The following is an 11,559-nucleotide window of genomic DNA, read 5'->3' as shown; positions in this document are numbered from 1 at the left end:
AACTCTAGGGCAACCACTAAAAAAAGTAAAGAAAGAAGTATAATTGATATGCTAAGAGAAGAGAGAAGATAGAATCACATAAATAATTAAAACCAGAGAAGGCAGAAAGAGAGTGAAAGACAAAAAAGGAAATGAAAAACAAGGGCAATAAATAGAAAACAGTAACAAATATAGTAGATATTAATCCAACTATATCACAATAGATAAAAATACAAGACCCAACTATATATTGTCTACAAGAAACACACCCTAAATATAAAGACACAGAAAAAATAAAAGTAAAGGCATGGAGAAAGATATGTCACGCTAATATTAATCAACAGAAAGCTGGTGTAGCTATATTAATTTTACACAGAACAGACTTAAAAGTAAGGAAAGTTATCAAGGATAAAGAAAGGCATTACATAATGATATAGGGCTCAGTTCTCCAAGACATAACAATCCTTAATGTGTATGAGCCTAAGAACAGAGCATCAAAATAGGCAAAAATTGACAGGCTTGCAAGGAGAATAAATCAATTCACTATTACAGTTGGAGTTTCTACACCCCTCTATCAGCAATTGACAGATCCAACAGGCAGAAAATCCTTAAGGGCATGGTTGAACCGAACAGCACCACCAATCAACTGGATCTAACAGACATTCATGAAATACTTAATTTAACAACAGTGGAATATACATTTTTTTCAAGCTTACATGGAACAGTCACCAAGAAAGACCACATTCTAGGCCATAAAACACAACTTCACCAAATTTAAAAAAAAAAAAAAAAGAAATCATACAAAGTATGCACTCAGATCACAGTGGAATTAAGCTGGTAATCAATAACAGAAGGATAGCTGGAAAGTCCCCCAAAACTTGGAGATTAAATAACACACTTTGAAAAACATAATTTATTGAAATTGTGAGATGTGGAAAATGCAGTATTAAGAAATTTATAGCATTGAATGGCTATGTTAGAAAAAAAGATCTAAGATCAATAATCTTAGTTTCCACCTTAGAAAACTGGAAAAAGAAGAGCAAATTAAATCCAAAGTAAGCAGAAGAAAAGAAAAAATAAGAATCAGAGTAGAAATCAACAAAATTTAAAACTGAAAATCAATAGAGGAAATCAATGAAAACAAAAGTTGGTTCTGTGGGAAAAAAAGTTGGTTCTTTGAAAATATCAATGAAATTGATAAGCTTCTGCCAGGCTAACTAAGAAAAATTAGGGAGGACACATATTACTAATATCAGAAATGAAAGAGGGGGCATCACTACAGATCCTATGGACATTAAAAGGATAATAAAGGAATACTGTGAACAGTTCTATGCCACATGTACCAAAAATGAATAAGTGGAATTTGAAATTAAAAACACAATACAATTTACATTAGCAACCCCCTCCTCCCCAATGAAATATTTAAGTATAAATGTAACAAAATATGTACAAGGTCTACATGAGGAAAACTACAAAACTCTGATGAAACAAATTAAAAAATCTAAATATATGTAGAGATATTCTATATACACAGATAGGAAGACACAGCATTGTGAAGTTCTTCCAAACTTGATCTATAGATTCAATGCAATACCAAGCAAAATCCCACCAAGTCATTTTGTGGATAATGACAAACTAATTCTAAAGTTTATATGGAAAGGCAAAAGAATCAGACAGCCAACACAGTATTGAAGGAGAACAAATTGGAGGACCGACACTACCCAACATCAAGACTTACTATAAAAGCTACCAAAATCAAGACAGTGTGGTATTGGTGAATAGGCAAATAGATTAATGAAACAGAGGAGAGAGCCCAGCAATAGACCCAAACAAATATAGTCAATTGATCACTGACAAAAGAGTAAAGGCTATTCAATGCAGGAAAGATAGTCTTTTCAACAAATGGTGATGGAACAACTGAACATCAACATGCAAAATGAATCTAGACACAGATCTTATACCTTTGACAGAAGTTAATTCAAAATGGTTCATAGATCTGAATATATAACACAAAACTACAAAATTCCTAGCAGATAACGTAGGAGAATATCTAGGTGACCTTGGGTTTGCTGATGACCTCTTGGATACAACACCAAAAGCATGATCCGTGAAAGGAAAAAAGTGATAAACTAGACTTCATTAAAATTGAAAGCTTCTACTCTGCAAAAAACACAGCTAATAGAATGAAAAGACAAGCCAGAGGCTGGGGGAAAATCTTTGTAAAACAACTGATAAAGGACCACTAGCCAAAATATACAATGAACTCTTAATAAGAAAACTAACAACCTGATTGAAAAATGGGCAAACGATCTGAACATATATCTCAGGAAAGAAGATATTCAGATGGCAAATAAACATTTGAAAAAATGTTCAACATCATACACAATTAGAGAATTGCAAATTAAAGACAATAGTGAAATACCACTGCACATCTACTAGAATGGCTAATACCCCAAACACTGACAATACCACATGCTGACAAGAATGTGGAGCAACAGAATTCTCATTCATTGCTGTGGGAATTCAAAATGGTATAAACCCCGTTGGAAGACAGTTTGGCAGTTTCTTACAAAAGTAAACATAGCCTTAACTATATGATCCAGCAATCACACTCCTTAGTACTTAGCCAAATGAACTGAAAACTTACGTCCACACAAAAACTGTACAGGAATGTTTATGGCAGCTTTATTCATCATTGCCAAAACTTGGAAGCAACCAAGATACCCTTCAATAGGTGAATGGATAAATAAACTATAGTACCTTCCCACAATGGAATACTCCTCAGAGATGAAAAAGAAAGAGCTATCAAGTCATGAAAAGACATGGAGGAAACTTAAATGCATATTGCTAAGCAAAAGAAGCCCATCTGAAAAGTCTATATACTGTAATGATTACAACTATGCGGAGACGGCAGTAAGAGATTAGTGGTTGCTAGGGTTTCAGGTAGAGGGAGGAAGGGATGAATAGATGAAGCACAGGGGTTTAGGGCACTGAAACTGTTCTGTATGATACTGTAATGACAGATGCATGTCATTACACATCTGTCAAACCCCACAGAATGTACAACACAAAGAATGAATCCTAATGTAAACTATGAACTGTAGTTAATAATAATGTAGCAATATTGGCTCATCAACTTTAACAAATGTACCACACCAATGCAAGATGTTAATAATAGGGGAATCTGTGTATGTGTGTGTGTGTCTGTGTGTGTGTGTGTGTGTGTGTGTGTGTGTGTGGAAAGTACATTATGAGAAGTCTTGCTCTCATTGTTATCCACATCTACCCTGTTTCCCCTCCCACTAACAATTAACCATTTTTATTAGTTTTGAGTACCCTTCAAGTGTTCTCTGGAAATACTATCAAATATGAATATATATTATCTTGCCCCTTTTTAAGAAATAAAAAGCAGCATATAACACTAGTCTGCCCTTTCACTTAGCAGCATGTTTTGGAGATCATTCCCTAGCTGCACAGTGAGCTGTAGCTTACTGTAGAGATGTCCCATAATTTATTTAAGCAGTCCCCTTAGATGCCTATGTTGTTTCCAATCTGTTGCTTTTACACACATCTCACTTTGAATGTATCCAAGTGTATCTGCAGGAAATCCTTAAAAGTGGATGTCTGGGTCTAAAAGTACATGCATTTGAAATTTTGGTGGATATTGCCAAATTGCCCTTTATAAGTTATAGTCCCACAGCAATCAAAAATCCTACAGTCATGGCTTAACAAAATGTTCTCCTCTTAATACTACAGATAAAACTTTTTAACGGAAGTGGGAGAGGGGGTGGAGGGGTAGGGGTGAGGGTGGTGCCAGCAGGAATAAACATCAACTTCCCACAGAGAAAAAAAGAGTTTAAAGTTTTATTACCCATATGGTTCTTACCCAGTTGAAATTCAGTCTTGGGCTTGATGGCTGGAAGTTTACATTGCCATTCATAAGTATTTGGATAGGAACTCACTGGTTTAGAAAGTCCGGATAAAAGTTTGACAATCAACTCATCATCCCAGGGATTCTCAACAGGGAAGTCTTAAAGGAACGGGAACAAAAAAGAAAAGGAATTCGGTATCCAACACTTTTACCAAATAAATCATAGACAAAGCAAATGGAGACATTCATTAAAGAAGCTTTCAAAAGCCTTATCTTTAAAGAGCATTGATTCAAATAATAAAGAACCATTTTCAAAAGTCAAAATGGGTACTTCTGCACAGTTCATTATCTGTCATTTTAGATCTACAAATTTAAATCAATATTCAGTTGGGACAAAGGAAATTAACACCAAGGGCATCTATTCTAGATTTTGCCTTTAACACAATTATGGGTACATGTCTTAAAGGCAAACTTGGAGATTAGTTACTTCTAACGTGATCATATATATATTCTTTAAATTGCTTTCCACTTCTATTTATAAAACACGCTGCCTTTTAACACATACTACCTACGTGCAATTTGTCGGTATGAGATATAATTTGGGTCCACAAAGACACAAAGAGAAACCGTTTCTAAAGGGAAGAAAAAAGTTCCTGCCCAATTTAGAATGCTATAAAAAATTCAATTAGTGGCAGTTACCAAAGACTAATCCAACATGACTGATATTTACTAGTGCTAAGCAGATGCGGGACACTGTTCTGAGCCCTTGATGTTTAGTAACTCACTTGGTCCTAACAGTAAGACCCTAAAGTAGGTACTGCCAACCCCTCCACTTTATGGGAAACAGGCCCACAGAGAATTGACATAATCTTGGCCAAGATCACAAGACAGCCTAAGAGGGGGAGCTAGGATTAGAATCTAGCTAGTCCATCTCCAGAGTCTGTGCTCTTGTCCACTGTTAAGATTGTTTCTGTGTAACCTTGGGGTGGGGGCGGGGTCCATTAACCCTGAGCCTGTTTACTTTTCTGTAAAATGGGGATAACAGTATTAGATTAAACGCCTGGCATAATGGGCCCTCCAATTCCAGTTCTCTTTTCCAACAGTAGTTATTTTGATACCTTTTAAAATTAAAACAAATTAATTAGCCCTTCAAGTATGTTACTGTTGTATGCACGGTGATACAGCATGCAAGTTTGTCTGAACTTGCGTTCTACTCAACGGCATTCAAGGCCCTGCTCTTTGAGCTTCTTTCATGGAACAGCTTTTAACAGGCTATTGTCCTTATTCAGGGAACAATTAAGAATGAGCATCTGTTCATACCTGGAGCGTCGATATTCCCAAGCAAGCCAGTCTGCATTGGTTCTGCCTGGAACCTGGCATTGGCGTCTGCTGGATCCTCTGCAGGGGCAAAGTCAGGGTCTGTGAGTTTACAGGCCTTGAGGCCCCGCTCTGCCTCGCTGGTCAGCACAGCTGCAGCAGGTTGGCTCAGACAGAGCAAGGATGCTGAAGAGACATCTGTGGGGAATGCTGGTTCTGGGCTTTTCTCTTCAATTGGACTGGATGTGTTAAAGGGACAAGATAAACACACATGATTACAAGCTTTATTGGGTTTGAACACAAAAAAATCCCACAAAACAGTTTCCTTTTCATTCTAGGAATGAGATTTCAAAACTGCTTCACAAAGAGTTTATTAAAGCATTTTCTTCATACAAATATATGCAGATACACAGCTCGTACAATATGAATAGAAATAAAATAAAAAACGTGATAATATATTAAATAGGTGAGGTGACACATGGGATATTCTTTAGTAGGAGATGTTGGTAGGAAAGGGTTTATTTTCTCAAGTTGTCTTCTAAGCATCACTACTGTAATAGACTGAATATTTTATTCCAAAAATGGCTTCTTTTATAACACTGAAACAAACAGAAAATGTCAGCCATAGTCCAACAACTTAACACCAGTACATTTCCACACACACACACACAGTCGATCCTCCTTCCTCAAGGATTCCATACCTGTGAATTCACCTACATGCAAATATTTGTTACCGCAAACAACACTCATGGTGCTTTTGCTGTCATCTCAAGACGTGCAGAACAACGAAAAATTTGAGTCACTCAACATTTATGTTCCTAGGTGAGGTCGAGCAAGGTGACGCTCTGCCTTCTCCTTTCGGCTCATACTGTAAACATTGTCCTTTCACAGTGTAGTTAGCGATGTGGGGTGTTTCTTTTTCTTGCATTTTTGTGCTTTTAGTTGGTGATTTAGCTGTTTAACTGTTCCCCAAGTGTAGTGCTCAAGTGCTGTCTAGCGTTCCTAAGTGCAAGAAGGCTGTGACGTGTCTTGTGGAGAAAATATGTGTTGGATAAGTTTCGTTCAGGCATGGGTTACAGTGCTGTTGGCCATGAGTTCAATGTTAATGAATCAATAGTATATATTAAATAAGTGTCTCTTTTTTAATATAAATTTATTTATTTTATTTATTTATTTTCGGCTGTGTTGGGTCTTCGTTGCTGCACATGGGCTTTCTCTAGTTGCGGTGAGCGGGGGCTACTCTTCACTGCAGTGCGCGGGCTTCTCATTGCGGTGGCTTCTCTTGTTGTGGAGCCCAGGCTCTAGGTGCGCGGACTTCAGTAGTTGTGGCACGCGAGCTCAGTAGTTGTGGCTCGTGGGCTCTAGAGTGCAGGTTCAGTAGTTGTGGCGCACAGGCTTAGTTGCTCCGTGGCATGTGGGATCTTCCCAGACCAGGGCTCGAACCCGTGTCCCCTGCATTGGCAGGCAGATTCTTAACCACTGAGCCACCAGGGAAGCCCTAAATAAGTGTCTTTAAACAAAGTGCTGTGACCAGAGGCTTGTAGAATCCTAACTGTGTATTTCCCCTAGAAGCAATGGATCAGTATTTGCTAATTCAGTGTTTGCAGTGATTTTATAGAAAAGAACCAATGCAAATAACAAGTTTGGACTGTACATACGTCTCCACACTCATGTTCTCTCCGCACCTTTAGATCCACATATCTACAAACAGATGCAAGAGTATATATTTTTATACAAATGAATTCACGCAACTTCATGTTGCATTTTTTACTTCTTGACACAGGCGTTTTTCCTACCATGAATTTTTAAAAAAATAAACTAATTTTGGAATTTAGATTTAAAGAAATGTCACAGAGATAAAAGAGAATTCCCATATGCTCCTCACCAATTTCCTCTAATGTTACCACCTCACATTAAAGTGGCTCTCTTGTCAAAACCAATAAACCAACCTTTGTCGGATTACTACTGACTAACCTCCAGACCTCGTTTGGATCTCGCCAGGTTCTCCACAAGGCCCCATGTTTGCTCCAGGATCCAATCGTGGACACCATGCTGCATTAGTTGTCAGCCTCCTTACTCTCTTCTCCTCTGTCACACTTTCTTAGTCTTTCCTAGTTTCCTAAGACCTTGTCGGTTTTGAGGAGTACTGGCCAGCTATTTTGTAGACTGTCCCTCAATTTGGGGTTCTCTTGTTTTCCTCCTGACTAGACTGTGAGTATTGGTTTGGGGAGAATATCAGAGAGGTGACGCGCCCTTCTCCTCCCATGACATCACCATGTGTCATCACGGGTGACGTTAGCCTGATCATTTGGGAAAGGTGGTGTCTGCTGGGTTTCTCCACAGTTCTACTGTGGATTTTAATGCTGTACACCATTTAATCCAGTGGATGTGTGATGAAGTGTAACAATTCCCTTGTTCTTAGATATTGAACATATTTCCAATATTTTATATTACAACAAAACAGATGTGTTTCCAAACCCATGTACATTGCTACTAGCAACATGAGTGCCCAAATTACTGTGGGTGCATAAACGATGAATAAAATCCTTTTCCCTTCTCCACAAAACTGTGAATTTTGGTTAACTTTCTAGCTCTTTCCCTTCTCCACTGAAAACTGAAAGGTAAGGTATCACTGTCATCAATGCTTATGATAAAAAAATAGCTGTATCTAGACTGGGAGAATTATGAACATGTGCCGGGAATCCATAGATTCAGGCTTCAGGTGTAATGATTCTCGTAATGGGCCTGTCCCTGGCGGGGACTCTGGAAACTAAATCTATGGAGTGTTGCAAGAGCCACTGACTCCCTGGGAATAAGGTTTCGAAGCTAAGGAAGCCTCTGTCCCTGGGTGTCTCCCCACATGAGTCTTGTTTCCTTGCAGCTTAACTGTCACATGCAGTCAAAGACAATAGTTTCTTGAACAGTATTACCCTGCTGGCAACAGTGATTTCTGTCCTATATACACCTAAATTAATCTTATGCCAAGTGTGGTTTATGGTAGTCTTATGAGTCAAAAGTTTAGCTGCACAAAGGAAGATTCCTGGTGGGCAGTAATAGACTATGCCCACTGAGTAAAATTTTAAATTAAAAGGCAAAACCTATTTAATTTGCATTAATTTTATTTCTAGTGAGTTAACCCTTTTCTACATGTTTATTCATTAATTTTTCTTTTGTAAGTTCTGCTCATGTCCTTTATCCAATCATTTATTTACTGGGGTCTTAGTTCAAGAAGAGGTTTTTGATAATAAGAAGCAGTACAGCATAGTGGTGAGAGAGAGGATTCTGAAATCAGAGATAGGGGTTCAAATCCCAGGGCTGCAAAGCAGAAGCCGTATGGCTTCAGGTCCTTTATTTAGTCCTCTGGATCTGGTTTCCTCATCTGTAATGCTGGAAAAGAATAGTTCCTACAACTAAAGTTATTATAAGGGTTAGTTAAAGGGTGCAGTACATGATAAGCGTTAAGTGCTGTGCAGGAATATAATAAATACTCAAAAGATTGTAGCTACTTTTAGTGTCTATTACATTCACCAGACTATTCAAATATGGCAGAATTTTACTTCTGCAAAGCATTAGTGTATGTATGGTAAGTCTGCATTTTGCATCAGAACCTAAGAGGCTTAAACATTCTATCTTCCTCCTCTTAAAAGAAAGTTATTAGGACTTCCCTGGTGGTGCAGTGGTTAAGAATCCGCCTGCCAATGCAGGGGACACGCGTTTGATCCCTGGTCTGGGAAGATTTCACATGCCGTGGAGCAGCTAAGCCCGTGAGCCACAACTACTGAAGCCCCCTCACCCTAGAGCCCGCGCACCACAACTACTGAGCCCACGTGCTGCAACTACTGGAGCCCATGTGCTCCAACTACTGAAGCCCATGCGCTTAGAGCCTGTGCTCCGCAACAAGAGAAGCCACCACAATGAGAAGCCCACGCACCGCAACGAAGAGTAGCCCCTGCTCGTCACAACTAGAGAAAGCCTGCGCGCAGCAACGAAGACCCAACGCAGCCAAAAAGAAGAAAAAAAAAGAAAGTTATTGATTTTCTCAATTATAATGGGTATACAGAAGCAATTAGGTGTTTGCTCAGTTCTGCAATAGTCTTTATATGTCACGGTCTTTGGCTGGCAAGAGCATCTGCAGTTCTGCTCCCCAAATCAGTGGAAGTCAGTCACAGGAACAGTTTCACCAGGGATTCTCTGCTACCCCAGCTGCTTCTCTCACTGCCCTGGTGTACCAAGTGTCATTGTATTTATATGTACAGAGAGTACCTTCTGACTTAAAGCTCTGAGTTGATAAAAACTCTGGCAGCCCTTAAAGAAGGGCTGGAATGAGGTATTACATTACAGCTTAAGAAGCAAGCTAGGGGATTCCCTGGTGGCGCAGTGGTTGAGAATCTGCCTGCCAATGCAGGGGACACGGGTTCGAGCCCTGGTCTGGGAAGATCCCACATGCCGCGGAGCGACTAGGCCCGTGAGCCACAACTACTGAGCCTGCGCATCTGGAGCCTGTGCTCCACAACAAGAGAGGCTGCGATAGTGAGAGGCCCACGCACTGCGATGAAGAGTGGCCCCCACTAGCCACAACTAGAGAAAGCCCTCGCACAGAAATGAAGACCCAACACAGCCATAAATAAATAAACAAATAAATAAATAAAATTAAAAAAAAAAAAAGCAAGCTAGAATGAAAAGGGAGAGAGACAGGACCACATGCACCCACACAATACCTGAACTTTCTCTCTTTCAAGGGTTCCATCTTGTTTCTTTCACAAGAATCCAAAGTCACATGGGTGTACTGTTCTGCTACCACATTTTCTGAAATATACAGAAACGTAGAGATAGACATTATACACACACATATGATTTTATATGGTTATAAAGTCCAGGATTCCTTTTTACACTGACTTTCATTATAATTTCAAAACAGTATTCCATGGTAAAATGTACTATGTTTAAAAAATGGGGAAAAAAAATCACTTTAAAAAATTCTACCGTTATATGTGAGCATTTCAACCTTACACATCTAATCCATACAATCCTTCAAGAGAAAAGAGTCCAGAGAGCAGCAGGTCCGCCGTGGGAGGATGACCAGACCACGGGAAGTTACGGGTGGCAGTGCGCACACCCTGTCTGAGGAGAAGCCGATGCCAAGGCCATGGAGAATAAAAGGCTGAAACGCTTGTGGAGGGCAGAGATTTTGGCGTCTTTCAGTCTAACTTGCCTTATTTAGTCAGCGTTTAGTTGACTGAATTGACTCAGAGTGTTTACACCAGAAAGCAACCTGGCAATACTTACTATCACTCCCTTTAATTAAAAAAAGAAATCTATCTATGGAGAGACAACCTAGATAGGGCAGAAATACAGAGCATACTTCTACCAAGTGATACTAATACAATATAGAGCCAACTATTACACTAGATTAAATTTTATCAGATACTGCTTCGCTGAATAGATGCTAACACTTTTTAGTACTAGAACATTAGCTTCTATTTATACAAAGGGGCAACTACACTAAGAAAGGTCAATATTGACTTTATGAAAGACTCTTGACTGTTAAACAGATTAAGTTTTCCAAATTGAAAAGGCTTTAAATTTTTAGAATTAAAGTAGCAAGTCTGTGATAGCACTTGGCAATTATCCAAGTTTCAACGAAATCCTCCTTTAAAATTCAGGAAAGAAATATATTTGGTTAGTACAGTAAGAAAAAATGTTTACTCCTTAGTTAAAAACTTTTAGGCCTATAGACTCAGACTTCACATTACAATAAGCTTTCATCCAGGGGAATGAAATTCTTTTGCAGTTCTTTCACTATTGCTTCAGTGAAAACTGCTATTAAAAAAAAAAAAATGCCAGCAGTGATAGCGTTTGGCTAGTAAATTAGCAAAAAAGGGTAAAGCAGTCCCAGATCTCATAGTACAGGCACACTTCAGAGATATTGCGGGTTTGTATCCAGACCACTGCAATAAAACGAATATCACAATAAAGCGAGTCACACGAATTTTTTGGTTTCCCAGTGCATATAGAAGTTATGTTTACACTGTACTGAAGTCTTAAGTGTGCAATAGCATTATGTCTAAAAAAACAATGTGCATACCTCAATTAAAAAACAGTTAATTGCTAAAAAATGCGAATCATCATCTGAGTCTTTAGGGAGTCGTAATCTTTTTGCTGGTGGAGGGTCTTGCCTCGATGTTGGTGGCTGCTGACTGATCAGGCTGGTGGCTACCGAAGGTTGGGGTCGCCGTGGCAGTTTCTTAAAATAAGACAGCAGTGAAGTTTGCCGCATCGATTGACTCTTCCTTTCATGAACGATTTCTCTGTAGCATGCAATGCTGTTTGACAGCATTTTACCCACGGTAGAACTTCTTTCAAAATTGGAGTCAATCCTCTCAAACTCTGCC

General features: G+C 38.9%; 1 protein-coding gene across 1 annotated transcript in view; it reads right to left on the bottom strand.

The window, feature by feature from the left end:
* Positions 1–3,628: 3,628 nt before the first annotated feature.
* Positions 3,629–11,559, bottom strand: part of LOC309622382 (mitotic checkpoint serine/threonine-protein kinase BUB1-like) — a 31,377-nt gene continuing 23,446 nt past the window's right edge. The window contains exons 17-19 of the mRNA XM_082409458.1: positions 9,886–9,973; positions 5,171–5,406; positions 3,629–4,009 (exon numbers count right to left, since the gene is read on the bottom strand). Coding sequence (XP_082265584.1) covers positions 3,705–4,009; positions 5,171–5,406; positions 9,886–9,973 — 629 coding nt within the window. The 3' untranslated portion in view covers positions 3,629–3,704. The remainder of the gene's footprint in view (positions 4,010–5,170; positions 5,407–9,885; positions 9,974–11,559) is intronic.

Source organism: Balaenoptera borealis (assembly GCF_965194805.1).
Source record: "Balaenoptera borealis genome assembly, contig: HAP1_SCAFFOLD_2348, whole genome shotgun sequence".
Classification (NCBI taxonomy): domain Eukaryota; kingdom Metazoa; phylum Chordata; class Mammalia; order Artiodactyla; family Balaenopteridae; genus Balaenoptera; species Balaenoptera borealis.
This window is presented reverse-complemented; position numbering and strand designations above follow the sequence as displayed.